The sequence below is a fragment of the Thamnophis sirtalis genome, unplaced genomic scaffold (genome assembly GCF_051295495.1).
Source record: "Thamnophis sirtalis isolate CommonGarterSnake01/CBP01778 unplaced genomic scaffold, rThaSir2_p1.2 scaffold_1, whole genome shotgun sequence".
NCBI classification, from domain to species: domain Eukaryota; kingdom Metazoa; phylum Chordata; class Lepidosauria; order Squamata; family Natricidae; genus Thamnophis; species Thamnophis sirtalis.
Genome location: NW_028261381.1, coordinates 34,255,891 through 34,271,901, shown reverse-complemented (window position 1 = coordinate 34,271,901; position 16,011 = coordinate 34,255,891). Strand labels below are relative to the sequence as shown.

The 16,011-nt window shown below is 43.2% G+C and overlaps 1 protein-coding gene across 4 annotated transcripts in view; it reads left to right on the top strand.

The window, feature by feature from the left end:
* Positions 1-16,011, top strand: part of FMNL2 (formin like 2) — a 202,837-nt gene that overhangs the window by 169,396 nt on the left and 17,430 nt on the right. For all 4 annotated transcript variants that reach the window (XM_087710499.1, XM_087710482.1, XM_087710489.1 and 1 more), the window contains exons 14-21: positions 92-383; positions 1,690-1,893; positions 10,959-11,083; positions 11,883-12,082; positions 13,008-13,242; positions 14,232-14,300; positions 14,416-14,496; positions 15,867-15,996. In XM_087710499.1, coding sequence (XP_087566625.1) covers positions 92-383; positions 1,690-1,893; positions 10,959-11,083; positions 11,883-12,082; positions 13,008-13,242; positions 14,232-14,300; positions 14,416-14,496; positions 15,867-15,996 — 1,336 coding nt within the window. The remainder of the gene's footprint in view (positions 1-91; positions 384-1,689; positions 1,894-10,958; positions 11,084-11,882; positions 12,083-13,007; positions 13,243-14,231; positions 14,301-14,415; positions 14,497-15,866; positions 15,997-16,011) is intronic.

Here is a 16,011-nt window from a genome sequence, read left to right as displayed (position 1 = left end):
AGGTGATGAGCTTATTGGAAATCCCATGTTTTCTTCTGACACTGTCTTTCAAATGAAATGAATTCTTTTTTTTCTGGGGGTTCCTTCACAGGAAATATACAAAGATGCAAATTCACAAGTTCACACACTAAGAAAAATGGTCAAAGAAAAGGAGGAAGCCATTCAGCGGCAGTCAACATTAGAGAAAAAGATCCATGAATTGGAAAAGCAAGGCTCCATTAAAATTCAGAAGAAAGGAGACGGTGATATCAACATCCTACCTGTCGGGGTGTCACCAGCAGGATCGGAAGGTTCAGTTGGCATTTCTGGAGGGTCTACTGCCAACACAGGGTCTCCAGGACCACTTTCACCTCTGCCACTGATAGCAGCAGAATTGGAAACAGGTAAACTGGGCTGACTGAGAATTGAATTTGTTTCTTTATGTAGAGAATCTATATGGTCACTCACTCACTTTCAGTTGCTGTGCAAAGGCCCATGTCGCCAGAATTGCCAACTGCTCTTTGAACAAGAGTTGTGAGTCCAGGAGGATCCCCAGACTGTGCACTAAGCCTGTTTGGGTCAACGCAGCCCCATCCAGTTACTAAAAATGGCACAGTTCCTGAACCAGAGAGCCCCCAAAACCAAGGTCATTAAGTTTTGTCAGGGTTCAATTGAAGCTTGTTGTCCTCCATAGCCTTTAGGCACCAGAATAGAGGATCAACAGCAATGCTTAAAGCACTAGAGGCAGAAAGATACAATTGAGTATCTTAACGATGGATGCGGTGAGTGGCTAAGACGCTGACCTTGTCGATCAGAATGGTCGGCGGTTCGAATCCCTAGCACTGCGTAACGGCTTTAGCTCCCGTTACTTGTCCCAGCTTCTGATAACCTAGCATTTCGAAAGTACATTAAAATGCAAGTAGAAAAATAGGAACCACTTTTGGTGGGAAGGTAATAGTGTTGCGTGCGCCTTTGGCGTTTAGTCATGCCAGCCACATGATCACGGAGATGTCTTCAGATGGCACTGGCTCTTCGGCTTTGAAATGGAGATATGCACCGTCCCCTAGAATCAGGAATGAGTAGCACATATGTGCAAGGGGAACCTTTACCTTTACTAATGATTATGCTACACCCATAGCAGTACATGGTTTCATCCAGTGGTATCATGTTAATGTGGAAGAGGAGAAATTGGAGTTCTGAATTCTGTGGAATCCCACAGAGAAGGGGTTGAAGGCTGGATCTCTTTTCCCTTTTTACCACTGTCTGGTAGAGACCATAGAGAAAGGAGAACCAGCACAATACAGTGTCACCCACCCCAATCCCCATACCCACCTTAGAAGGCTACTGCGGTCAATGGGTCAAAAGGAGTAGGAATGGATGTGCACAAATTCCTGCCCATGCCAGAAATCATCTGAAAACAAGGCCAATGATGTTTCCATCCCATACCCAAGGCTGAATCTTGACCGAAAGGGGTCCAGATAATCCATTTCAGAAGCCTGTGAAAATCCTGCCTGGCCATCTTCTCAAAACCTTTCCCTGAAATGGGAAGTTAGGTACTTTGTGGAAATTTCCAGTATGGTGGGATTCAGTGAAGGTCTCTTGAGGTAGAGGTGAACCATGCTTCCTTGAGGAGCAGAGGAACAGTTCCCTCATTCAGTGAAATACTTAATGAAATGTTTCCAAATGCTGTGTATATTTTTCATTTCACAGTGCAAAATGGTCCCATGGCAGCACCAATGCCTCCGCCGCCACCACCGCCACCACCTCCGCCACCTCCTCCTCCTCCCCCACCACCTCCTCTTCCTGGTCCAGCTGCAGAACCAGCACCACCACCTCCTATCCCACCTCCACCATTAGCACCCCCTCTTCCAGGAATGGCCTCTCCTACCGTTGTGTTCAACTCAGGATTAGCAGGTAAGAAGCAACAGAAAGCATGATATGTGAGGAAGTTTTGAGGCTGAAGAGGGGCCCATGAAATTTTGAGTAGTTTGGAGAACCGGTAAGTGCCACCCCTGACTGGCTCTGCCCCCATCTATTCTCTGCCTCCCGAGTCCCAGCTGATTGGGAGGGAATGGAGATTTTACAATATCCTTCCCCTGCCACGCCTACCAAGCCACGCCCATAGAACTGGTAGTAAAAAGTTTTGAATCCCGCTATTGTCCTAAGCTGTGCACTTCGAAAATGACACTGCTTGTGAATGAAGATAATCAAATGAGTAAATATAGCTTGTACTGTATAGATTGTTGTTGTTGTTGTTGTTGTTGTGTTTATTTATAGGCCGCCCTTTTCCCTGGGGGGACTCAGGGCGGCTAACAACTTATGGGAGGGGAAGACATACAATAACATAAAAATACAGTGTGTAGTTAAGATCAAACAACATTCATTCAACATTCGGGCGGGGGCAAACTATGATCTTTACCCCCAGGCCTGGCGGGATAGCCAGATCTTGAGGGCTGTGCGGAAGGTCTGAAGGGTGGTGAGGGTACGAATCCCCACGGGGAGATCGTTCCAGAGGGTCGGAGCTGCTACAGAAAAGGCTCTCCTCCGCGTAGTTGCCAGCCGACACTGGCTGGCAGATGGCACTCGGAGGAGGCCTAATCTGTGGGATCTTATGGGTCGGGAGGAGGTAATTGGCAGAAGGCGGTCTCCCAAGTACGCAGATCCACTACCATGAAGGGCTTTATAGGTAGTAAGAAGCACCTTGAAGTGCACACGGAGGCCAACAGGTAGCCAGTGCAGCTCGCGGAGGATAGGTGTTATGTGGGCGAACCGAGGTGCACCCACGATCACTCGCGCGGCCGCATTCTGGACTAGCTGAAGCCGCCGAATGCTCTTCAAGGGCAGCCCCATGTAGAGCACGTTGCAGTATTCCAGCCTAGAGGTCACGAGGGCGCGAGTGACTGTTGTGAGAGCCTCCCGATTCAGGTAGGGTCGCAACTGGCGCACCAGGCGAACCTGGGCAAATGCCCCCCTGGTCACAGCCGACAGGTGGTGATCAAAAGTCAGCTGTGGATCCAGGAGGACTCCCAAGTTGCGAACCCTGTCTGAGGGGTGTAAATTTTGACCCCCCAGCCTGATCGTTGGAACACTAGCCAAATTTTTGGGAGGGAAACACAACAGCCACTCGGTCTTTTCTGGGTTGAGTACAAGCTTGTTAGCCCGCATCCAGTCCCTAACGGCTTCGAGACCCCGGTTCATCACGTCCACCGCTTCATTGAGTTGGCACGGGGCGGACAGATACAGCTGCGTATCGTCCGCATATTGGTGGTATCTTATCCCGTGCCTCCGAATGATCTCGCCCAGCGGTTTCATGTAGATGTTAAATAGTACGGGGGACAGGACCGACCCCTGCGGCACCCCATATGATAGGGGCCTCGTGGTCGATCTCTGACCCCCGACCAACACCGACTGCGACCTGTCCGAGAGGTAGGAGGAGAACCACTGTAAAACAGTGCCTCCCACCCCCACCTCCCGCAGTCGTCGCAGAAGGATACCATGGTCGATGGTATCGAAAGCCGCCGAGAGGTCGAGGAGAACCAAGATGGAGGCATGGCCTCCATCCCTGGCTCTCCAGAGATCATCGGTCAATGCGACCAAAGCGGTTTCTGTGCTGTAACCAGGTCTGAAGCCGGACTGGAAGGGGTCCAGGTAATCGGCTTCCTCCAAGGACCGCTGGAGCTGGTAGGCCACCACCTTCTCAACAACCTTCCCAATAAAGGGGAGGTTGGAGACTGGACGATAGTTGTTAAGTACGGCTGGATCCAAAGATGGTTTCTTCAGGAGGGGTCTCACCACCGCCGTTTTAAGTGCGGCGGGGAAGTGCCCCTCCCGAAGCGAGGCGGTAATAACCGCTTGGATCCAGCTCCGTGTCACCTCCCTGCTGTTAGCAACCAGCCAGGAGGGACACGGGTCCAGTACGCAGGTGGAGGCACTCACAGCCCTCATGGCCTTGTCCACGTCCCCGGAAGTAACATCCTGAAACTCAACCCAGCGATGGTCAACCAAATCATCCTCTCGTGCCTCTGCTGGCTCTGCAAAGGTGGAGTCCAAATCCGACCGAAACCGAGCAACTTTGTCCGCCAAGAACTGGGCATAATCCTCAGCCCTACCCTGCAAGGGGTCCCCCGTGTCCCTCTTATTTAAGAGGGAGCGGGTTATCCTAAACAGGGCGGCTGGACGAGACTCGGCGGACGCAACCAAGGTGGCAATATAAGATCTCTTTGCTGCCCTAAGTGCCCTGATGTAATCCTTGGTGCAGGTTGTTAAGAGTGCTCGGTTCGGTTCGGATTTATCGGACCTCCACAAGTGCTCTAGGCGTCTCCTCCGGCGCTTCCTCTCCCGGAGCTCCTCGGTGAACCAAGGAGGCCTCCGGGATCCGCCGCCTCGGAGGGGCCGTAGTGGCGCAATCCGGTCGAGGGTCTCCGATGCTGCCGAATGCCAGGCGGCAGCCAGAGTCTCTACCGGACTGTGGGCGAGAGCATCAGGAATAACCCCAAGCTCCGTCTGGAACCTCAAAGGGTCCATAAGTCGCCTGGGGCGGAACCACTTGGTCGGTTCCTCCTCCCTACAGTGGGGGTTTGGTCTTCGGAAGTCAAGCCTCAGTAGGCAGTGGTCTGACCACGACAGGGGTATGATCTCATTACCCCTCAGACCAAGATCACAAGTCCACTGCTCCGAGAGGAATACGAGGTCGAGCGTGTGACCCGCAGAGTGAGTTGGGCCTCGGATTATCTGGGTCAAGCCCATGGCTGTCATGGAAGCCATGAACTCCTGCGCCCCATCCGAGTGTTCACCGAGCGTAGGCAAATTGAAATCTCCCAGGACCATAAGCCTGGGGAACTCAACTGCCAGCTCGGCTACCAACTCGAGGAGCGAGGGGAGGGCTGCTGCAACGCTGTTGGGAGGCAGGTACGTTAGCAGCAGACCCACTTGACCCTTGAGGTCCAGCTTCACCAGCAGGCACTCACACCCGACAAGCTCCGGAGCAGGGATCCTACGAGGAACCAAAGACTCCCGAATAACAATAGCCACACCCCCACCCCTTCCCTGAGCTCTCGGCTGATGAAGCACCTGAAATCCCTCTGGGCACATCTCTACGAGGGGGACTCCTCCCTCCGGGCCCAGCCAGGTTTCAGTAATACATGCCAGGTCTGCCCCCTCGTCTAAAATTAAGTCCCGGACGAGGGGAGCCTTGTGAACAACAGACCTGGCATTTAGCGACAACAGCCGGAGACCAGGGTCCTGACTACTCGCGCCATCTGGGACCCATAGGGCCGGAAGGAGGGATCGCTGTAACATAGCGAACCCTCCTTCCCCGGTAATGGCCAGCCCTAAAGTCCCCGCCATATCTGCCCCTCCCCGTTATGACCGTAATGCTCCGACCCACTCCCGTGTCCGTGGTTCCCCCAACCACACCTATAGCTCCCGCGTTCCCGGTCAGGCCCTCCGAATCAGACACACTCATTCGTTCACTCAGACAGTCCCCACGTAATAATTAAAAACACACAAATACAACAATATAGGATAATAAAAGTGGGCGCTTTCACTCAATCACATGCAGTCTCATACACTCAACATACCAATTTAAAATAAAAAATTTTAAATTTAAAAATTAAAAATTGCGCAATGTGCAAAAAGCGTATAAGGCTTATATAAGGTCTTAATTGTCTTAATCTTCTCTTCTACAAATCTGGTGGGAGTTCTGGCAAGAGTTCATTGAGTTCAATGGGGGGGAGCAGTCCAGAGAGGGGTATTCCGTCCCTCTCCCTTCCTCCACGTCCCAGAAACTGTGCCCTAAGCAGGAAGGGTTTCCTCTGAAAGGGCTGAGATGACATCTCTGGGCCTCCATAGATAATAATAGACCCACAAGGTGGCCAGATTGCAAGTCCAGGCATCCAACTGCTGTAAATAAATGAAGGGGGCCAGGTGGCAGAGAGGCCCCGAAGCCGTGGAAAAATTCACACAGGACAGGCCACACCAAAGGGAAGGCCAGTTCAAATGGGGCGAAGGGGGGGGCATCCAAGAGGGGCCACGAAGGCAACAAAGACAACTCCCCAATCTCGCCCAGTATTCTGCCAAGGCAGCCCCTTCTCTGGGATAGTCTAGAGTTCGTATAGTCTATAGTTCGTATGGCATAGGAGAGCAAACAAAGATTGTTAAAAGGAGCCGAGGGCGCCGCGTTTCGCAAGCCAGTAGAGCCGATAGAACAGGGGGGGGGCGCTTAAAGAGGCAGCGGTCACAGCAAGCAAGCCGACCGCCCAGCTTCGTCCAGCGCCGTTTCAAATCACCTACCGCCTCCCCAGAATTAGAGTTACAGCTGCCAAGCACCTTCCAAGGCTCCTCACAGTCGACGGAGGGAACGAGGCCAGGATTGTAAGAAGAAGCCTCCAAAGACGGCGCCGCCAGCGCGCCGCCGCCGCCACGATCCTGGTTTATGCCGCCGAACGTTGTCAGAAATGCTGCGGGCAATTTCCTTGTCAGAAATGCTGCGGGCAGTCTCCTGGCCCCAAGGCTGCTCAGTCGCGACGACTCTCCAAATAGACGATGGTTCAGGTACCCCAAATGTCGCTCTCCCGCTGGGGCTCCCTCCTGCATAATTTCGAGCCAGGTCGTTAGTGTTTTTTGGGTGTTTTCCGCTCACCCAGACCGGAGAGAAGAAGATTGGTGCCATGAAAGAATTAAAAGAAAATTAAAGATTGCAGTAGGACCCAGTTCTATTTTTTTTCTTTTTGGACATGGAACTGATATGTTTTATGTTTTCAGAGTTTTGTGATAGTCTACGTAAAACCATTTGGGTGCCTCTACTCCATTGGGGTATTAATTTGACACCATGGCAACTTCAGCTAGCCAAATACATGTTCTCTTAGTAAGTGCTTTCTCTTGGACTTTATCCAACATCTAAACATGTTCACCTTCTGATAGTATATGTGCATTTGGCAATAGGCATTCAGTTCCAGGTTCTGAAAAAAACATCTTATTGTCTGGGCAATTCTATTCACCCAATTCCAGTCCCCCGTCCCCCACTCAGCTTGCAGCCATTGACTTGGTTTAATCGTTAGTCACAGTCCTCCCTTTAAATCTGATGACCAGCCACCCTGCCAATGCTGCATTGTCTTTGCTATAATTAATACAGTTTCTTTGTGTCCGGTGTGACTTGGAAGAGACCAAAGTGTAACTCAGATTGGCCCATTGAAATCTATTCAGCCCCTGGGGCAAAAGCTCATGAATAGGAAAAGAGCTCCAAGAATTCATAAACGTCGCTGCCTCTTTTTGGTGTAGAATTCATAAACGTCGCTGCCTCTTTTTGGTGTAGATGGAACACTTGTATTTTTGAAAATGACACCTATTAAGAACTTTAATTCAAAATATTTGAGTCTTCTGTTTTCCAAGGCCCATGCACAAAAGAGGATTGTTTAGGGTAGATATTGGTAGAAGGACCGGTTCATCTGATGGAGCTTAATTGCTGTTATAGTATTTTAAGCTAAATGTTTTTTAATAGCTAAACTGCCAAAGGAAAAAAGAGTGGATGGATGTCTTGTGTTGCCTGCTTAGGGGACATCAGAAGAAGATTCTTGAGAGGCCCCTGCGTCATTGAGTGTCAGGGTAACATATTAAGATACCGTGATGCAAAAAAATACACTTTGCCCTAAACATGAGTGGATGGGTAACATGCTGGAGCCCTCCAAAAGTTACTTTAACTCCCATTATACTCTGGTCAAATGGCTATTGTCAAGAATGATGAGCTTGGTCTGGTTCCCTATCTTTGTTTTGAAGGTAGATTAAGTAAAACACACACAGATCTCTACACACACACACCCTTACATACCTTTAGCAGCCACCTCTGAGCCAATTTTGTGGTATTAAAAAACCCAAAGAGATGCAACAGGTTTGTAATTGTTAATTGGGTGTAATACATACTTACATTTATGTTTTCTATGTTTTGTATTTTGGTTTTTTATTTGCTTGTACTCCTGTTAGCCAGATTACAAGACAGGGAAAAATTAAATAACAATGAATAAAATTATTTCTAGGTAGAAAAATAGTAATACATGAAAAAGTCATTTCATTGTTTTGTTTAAATAAAAAAAAATTAAACGCCCCTCTAATTTTGATTACTGCTAACCCTTTTCTTCTTTATCCCCTTTGCTTCACTTTAAGATGGGCCAATCAAGCTTTTCTGTAGGTTCCTTCTTGTTAAGTATTTTACCTTGTTTTCTAATACCTCTCTTTTCTGCCCTGTTATGTTTTGCACGCACGTGTATCTAGTGTACATGCATGCACATATGTTGTCATTATGGATGTGCTCGGTTTCAGATAAAAAGCTGAAAAGACAGTTTGGTATGGGCATGTGTGATATTCCTGTTAGCACCTCCTTATAAAAGCAGGATTTTCCGCTGGGCTTACACTATAGCCATGCAATTCCAAAAAAGCACATATCTGAGTTAAGGGTCACCAACAGAGCATTAACACTCATTCCAAAGCACCTTGTCACACCCTTAAGGTGCCTCCTTAGGTCTGATATGCTTTTACGTAGGCTACAGAGCTACAAAGGGAGCCCAGGAAAACATGCTGTATCTTTAAGGAGGTGGCAATTGGAGTAAAAGGTGCCCAGAAACTTTCTGAAGTAATTTTTCAGCTTCAGATCTGAAAGGCAGCATTCTTTGTGGGTATGTGTGGTGGGTTTTTTTTTGCCTTATCTAAAAGCATGAGGTGGTTTGCATTATGTAAAATATTATCCATACTATAAATTTCATAAAGCCATTATCTTCATGTTGTCTGGTGATCAAAACATATGTATATTTTCTTTGTGCAACAAACCATTCCTACAGGTTGTTTGTTTTACTGGCTTCTTTAACTTATTACTTTGTCTGCCCTCTATAGACATGATTGGTCTTGCATCGAATCTACACATAAAATTTAATATTATACAAATGCTACGTATTTATGTCAGAGGTCTATGGTGTAATAATATATACTAGAATTATGGATACATTTACTATTCTATTGTAAACAGACAAGAAATATTAATATCATGTTTATATAATGTTGACACGTTATGTACTATTATCAAGGATTTTTCTAAATTATTTTGCATATGCTCAAAATATGGTATTCTTCCTATTGGAAGATCCCAGAATGAGTTCTTGGCATTTTCACTTTAAATAGGTAGTTTTTTAATGTTAAGAGCCATTGCTTTTAGGGTATCTCATCTGGGGTAAGGGTATTTTGTTTTTATTCAACATGGAAACCTTGAACGTAGAAACCATGACTTGGCCAAATTTTATTTCTCTTATCAAAGGGGCATTAGCTGGGACTTTTCACTTTATAGTATTTGTAAGGTTGTAGAAAAAGAGTTTGAAGAGCACGCTCCATGGGAAAGTTAAGAATGCTGCCCTGGTAGATTTTCCTTTTCACAGGTGCTTACAAAATGCTGTTATTTTCCTAACACCAACACTCAATTTGCTAATTAAGACCACTACAAATCCTGAGAAATATTAGTTGTTTCTTGGAATAAAATATCAATGGGATTTCTCCCCCCTCCCCCATAAAAGAGAAATCTTGAAGTGTTATGCCATAGAGTACAGACTCATTCTCCTTCAGGCGAAAATACCTTCAAGAGGGAGTTGAGTTAATCTTACCAGATAGGTGAGGAAAGAGCTGCCTTTAGTTGTTTCAGGTCTTACACCAATCCCCAGAATGTTAAAAAGATTACATAGCTGTGTTCCACCTCAAAAAGAATTGTGGCGGAAAACCAGAAACCCCTGATTCTCTGCATCAGCTTGGTCCATTTTCCTATTCTTGCTATACCTGCATTTTCCCAGAAATGGTGAAGGTGTGCCTGAATATCACATTTCCCCTACTTGAATTTAGATTTGTGTGTGTGATAAATCACCATTTAGAATACAAAATCCTGGCTTGTTTAAATTGGGCAGCAATATTTTTTTCCTAATACACACGTCAAATTTCAGGTACCGTTTACATGGGTGGGATAATGTATGTAATTCTGAAGGTCCCCATTTCAAGGTTCATCTGAAAATGTCTGAACTGGACCTGTAAATTCCTTCCTGTTTTTTAGAGATGGGAGGAATCAGACAATTGCATTTCTATCTTTGCAAATGTGTGTCTTTAACACAATTAGTGTCATAATAGGCTTAAGTCATTATATGTCACATTTGCATAATGTGCTGCTCAATCATTGTAATTACATGGCTGAGTCCCTAATCAGTCTGAAAATGTCAATCCCTAGATTGTTTCCTATAAACCAAGTAGTGTTTATATGTGGGGCTTATTCTTAAAACACCTGGGCAATCACGGTTTACAGCTTCTAAATGCTTTGCAGCAGCCCTTATCCCTTCCTATCAGTCTTAATTTAGCCACGACTAAAAGCTTCAGATGCAGTGTCTGTAACTTTTAAATAAAGGGATTATAATTCTTCCTCAGACAGTGAGATTAATCTCCCTCCCCAAAAGGCATTTTGTTTGGAGTTTTAATTTTAAGGGGGTCAGAATGAGAATGGAGTAAAATCACATGGGCAGGAAATCATGAATCATATATACTTTGCAGTGATTAAACTATTTGTGCGTTCCAATATGCAACTCTGTGCATGTCTAATTAGAAGTGAGTTCTCTTGAATTTATCTGGATTTATTTTTAGGTAAAAGTGGGCATTAGATTGCGGTTCATGACAGCTAGTAGGGAAAAAAAGTATGCATTTTTTTTTATATGCTTGTTGCCAAATTTTGATATGAATTATCATCTCAGAAGTCAGTTACTGACTTGAAATCTTTCTCCCTGCTTTTTTTAAAATTTTCCAAGAGAGTCTAATCAGTATGGATTCTTAGAATATTTTTTTCATTGTTGGCTAAATGTTTTTCAATGTTAAAATGCCGCCTCCCTGCTCCCCAGTAATAACTGTAATGGTTGAAGAGGTTTTTGATTGAATTTCTGAAATGTGTAATTGCACGGTTCTCTTCTTTTAAGCTGTGAAAATCAAGAAGCCAATTAAGACCAAGTTCCGCATGCCAGTATTTAACTGGGTGGCTCTGAAACCCAACCAGATCAATGGGACCGTTTTCAATGAAATTGATGATGAAAGGATCTTGGAGGTACGAGCCTTCAACATTGTTGTGCTTTGAATATCTAGAGGAGAGGGGCTCCAGGAGGACTAATAGGGAGTATTGCCTCCTGTTGAAGTAGAATGATTTTGATTTGCTATTGTAGATTTTCCCACATACATTTAGAAGATTTTAAGTGTTTCATTGTTATCTAAAGAAAATACCCAATTTTATTGTATTTTAAATGTATGTTCTTCTGTCCACATCTGCATCTTTACCCCTACTTGTTTGGATACTTGAATGTTTTGCTTTAGGTCTAGTTCAGTAGTGGGTTCCTACCAGTTCAGACTAGTTCGGCCGAACCGGTAGTGGTTTGGTGGCCTGGGTTGCTAGAACCGGCAGAGACCCAGGCCTGCCACGCCCCCAAACTGACTCTCCGGGTGGTGCTGTAGGGGCCACCATCTTGGATTTTTTTTATTGCACTGTGCACAGTATGCATCAAGCGCGCACGCGCAAAGCAGCCAGAAGCGAACCAGCAGTAGTGACTGCTGGAACCCATCCCTGGTCTAGTTAGGGTTAGGTTTGTTTCTAACTGAACCCTTGGAGCCAGCTTTCATTTTTTTTCTTAAGAAGTCATCTTTGTTTTCTCCTGTGATGCAGAAGTGTGACCTAAATTCACACGACCGGTGATAAGTGTATTAGATGAGGAATTGAGTGTCTTGGTGTTTTTACTTTGAGTTGTACAGATGTTCATATAATTGGGCCCCTTTTGCTTTTTACAGATGCATTTTATAAGATTTTTGTTTCCCAGGTTGTCCTTTCTAAAAATATATATATATGTCTCTTTTAGGATTTAAACGTGGATGAATTTGAAGAAATATTCAAGACAAAAGCCCAAGGGCCAGCCATCGACCTTTCTTCAAGCAAGCAAATAACTCAGAAAGGATCAAACAAAGTCACGCTTCTGGAGGCAAATAGAGCTAAAAATCTTGCTATCACCTTAAGAAAAGCTGGAAAGACTGCCGATGAAATATGTAAAGCTATTCAAGCGTAAGTGAAAAGATTTTATACACAATTTTAAATACATGAACTGCCAAGCAGCATTTGTGCAACTAGAATAGATCCAAGGTTTGCTTGTTTTATATTCCATAGGTTAGTGACTGTCACTCAGAATTTTTTTATTTATTCTAAAGCTCCAAGTCTACACACACTGTTTGTGGCTTCAGCTCCTTAAGGTCCTTGGGATACACTTAGGTGTTAAGCTGCAGAGGGCCAATATACATATGCCACAAAAGCAGGAAGAAAACTGACCTGTTTTACTATAATATTCAATTGGTATTTTTTGTTTTGTTTTGAAGAACATCATATGGATTCATCTATAATGCTTGTCATGCAAAATTTCCATTCTTAGCGGCAAGTTAAATACCAATTTGAAAGAAATATGGTAGCTATTAAGGAAATGAAGAGAGTGTTGTTCTTTGCATATTATTTGAATGTGGTCCAAGTATCTTGAACAAATGTACACTGGCATTGTGCATATGTGATTCATTATTACTGTGCATAGGTTGCATCTTCAAATGTTCAGCTGGCTCAGCTGGCTACCAATTAGTGATTAAATGGTCCATTATTGTATCTGAATGTCACTTGCAAATCAAAATTCAGCACAATGCTTATCTTAAGAGCCATTTATAAGCTTAGCTTACAGAATTTCTTTGCAATCTTTCCAGGAATGTGGAATTTAGCCAGATCTCTTTCCAGAAAACACTTCTGTACTCCAGCTTACCACATATACATTTTACAAATATTTCAAAGGGAAATATTTGGGAAATGTAGGGACCCACAATAACTTCAGTAATTTGAAACGTTTATGAAAACTGTGTGGTTATGTTGTACCCTCAGGCAAAATATTTAAGGATGTACTTCTGATGCTCATTTCGTAGAACTTAAATGGTATTGCATTGTGTTGTATTGCCAGATTTGATTTGAAGACGCTGCCTGTAGATTTTGTTGAATGCCTGATGAGATTCCTGCCAACAGAAAATGAAGTGAAAGTGTTGCGGTTGTATGAGCGGGAAAGGAAGCCCTTTGAGAATCTGACAGATGAGGATCGGTTTATGATGCAGTTCAGCAAAATAGAAAGGCTGATGCAGAAAATGACCATCATGGCATTCGTTGGCAACTTTACTGAAAGCATACAGATGCTCACACCGGTGAGTAAGATGTGGATCAGAGCTCTGTTTTACAAAGGGAAAGGACTACAACTTAATTCTCAGAGTTAGGTTTACAGGTAATCCTCATTTAGTGACCACAGTTGGGCCCAGCAATCAATCATGAAGTGAAACGGACACATAATGAAACACCACAGTTTTACAATCATATTTCAGCTTTCCTTGGCTCTGTAGACCTGCAAAGGTTGCAAATGCAGGAACTCATCACATAATTTCATTTTTTGATAACCATTGTAACTGTGAACAGTCACTGTGTGATGCAGTTGCTAAATGAGAACTACCCATACATTTTTAGGCCTACATTTTTGAGCGGGTATCTCGAATACGCTTATTGGAGGTGGTTTGATCTTATTTCCTGCTTTACTGCTCATCTCTAGCCACTGTTAGCCACAAATATAGCTGCATTGAGACAATTGCATTAGGTATCATTGCTTACATTAGATACATCAGATCCTGGTACATGTGATATGTGTACATGATGAACTGGGAAAACTAGCTATGCTTAGAAATTTTGAGAGAAGTAGAAGGAGGAAACAATAGCTAAGAAGCAGGGATGGTTTGAAAAAGATTACAGAGACTGTGGTTGGGAGAGCTACAATCATTACTAGCAATATGTCAAGTCAGCAGACATTTTTCAGTGAAGTTACTATGGAGTCCAAGTTGATTGCGCCTAACTAATAATTGCATGATTAGGTGCAGTTTCTTGTGTGAGAGGTTCTACAGTATTTGCATTGTGTTATTCCTGCCCTTTCTTGCTAAAGTCTTGAAAATTGGAACAAACATGGACAAGAAGAAATCTAAGGAACAAGAAAAGAAAACATAAGGATCTTGAACACATTGCTTAACTCTACCTTGAAAAGTGGCTTACTTGAAATTCACTCCCTGTTGTAGAATTCTCCAAGTGTTTTGTTTTATTTTGCACTTGCTGAGTTTTTAAGGATGTTCACCCTATTTCCTGTTTTTGCCTTTAGCAATTACATGCAATTATTGCAGCATCTGTCTCCATAAAGTCTTCTCAGAAACTCAAAAAAATATTAGAGGTAAGTCTAATTTTTGCTGCTATCTTTTGAGCTTTATATTTGTGTTTCATTTCAAGTAGCCAATTTCAACTTTAGCTGATAATTATTTTATCCCCATCTCTTATGATACCTATAGATAATCTTGGCTCTGGGCAACTATATGAATAGCAGTAAACGAGGAGCTGTCTATGGATTTAAACTTCAAAGTTTAGATCTGGTAAGTACGAGCCTTTACTTATCTACAAAAATCCCTGTTCATTCATCCAGCTTATATCATAGGAGAGAAAACTGACATTTGTCTAAAAGCCATCAGGAATGGTATCAAACTAAAGTCATTTACATGCAAGAAATGTGCCTAATATGGATATATTTTTCAATATAAAAATTCTGTAAAAAGAAATGGAAGAATTAAAAAAATTAAATTCATCTTCTGGACCCATTACAATTTTTTAAAATTAAAATCCCAAAATAACCATTTTCTAAGAATAATATAACTAATAAGAAACCATCCCTATCAGGTTGGTTGGGCCATTCATTAAAAGAGAACCAAAAATAAGCAGAATATCCTTGTAGCTTTGGTAGTCATTGTCCATTATACTCATTGTTTGAATTTGTTCTGATTTTAATTTCCAAGAAATTTGAGTGATGGTTATAATAAAAACAGACAAATCCCAAGAAGCTAATTTTTACATGCTGGCTTCCATTTAAACTCAATTTCTTGTTTTGAAAATATTTTTAATATAACATATTTAGTTGGACAGTGTTTCAATTCCCTCAAGGCAATTCTATAGGGTGTTGCACACCAAAACAATCAGACACAAAGATAGTTTTTCTCCCCATGCTATCACTCTGTTAAACAACTAATTCCCACAACACTGTCTATGCCCTGGGATATCAACCCACCTAGTAGGCGTGTATTATTATTACCCTTCTGATCTTTTCCTCTTTCCTAATACCTCTTTCCTTAGCTTCTTATAACTATAACTCTGTTGTTTGTATGTCATGAGTTATGTTGATTGCCTTCATTTTGTATCCTATTACGATTTATGTTGTTTGCTTATTTAGTATCCTATTATTATTATTATTGACTTTGTTAAATTGTCAAAAGCTGTTTTCCTTAGAATTCTGTTTTGCCTAAAACAGGTAGACAGTGAATCACACTTGGCCAATAAAGAATTCTATAAAAAAATTGTCAAAAGCTGTTTTCCTTAGAATTCTGTTTTGCCTAAAACAGGTGGACAGTGAATCACACTTGGCCAATAAAGAATTCTATTAAAAAATTGTCAAAAGCTGTTTTCCTTAGAATTCTGTTTTGCCTAAAACAGGTAGACAGTCAGTCTTGGTTTTTAACTGTCTAAGTTCATGGCAGGAAGGTTCTCACTTATATCATCATTCTGGTTGGAATCTATGGTTGTCAGGAAAGTCCTCACTTCCCTGATCCTCTTGGAGTGGTTTTGAAAAAAAGTGATAATTTGTTACCAGAGAGCAGAAGAAGTGGAGAATTATCTTTCCCAGAAATTTGTGGTTTTATTTTAGAATTGTATGATTATTGTATTACTAAGGTGCCTCCATTTGCTTTGTTTGCAGTTGCTAGATACAAAATCAACAGACAGAAAACAAACTCTATTGCACTATATATCCAATGTTGTAAAGGAGAAATATCAGCAGGTTTGCCTTTTTTACAATGAACTTCACTATGTAGAGAAAGCTGCTGCAGGTAAGATGGCCATTT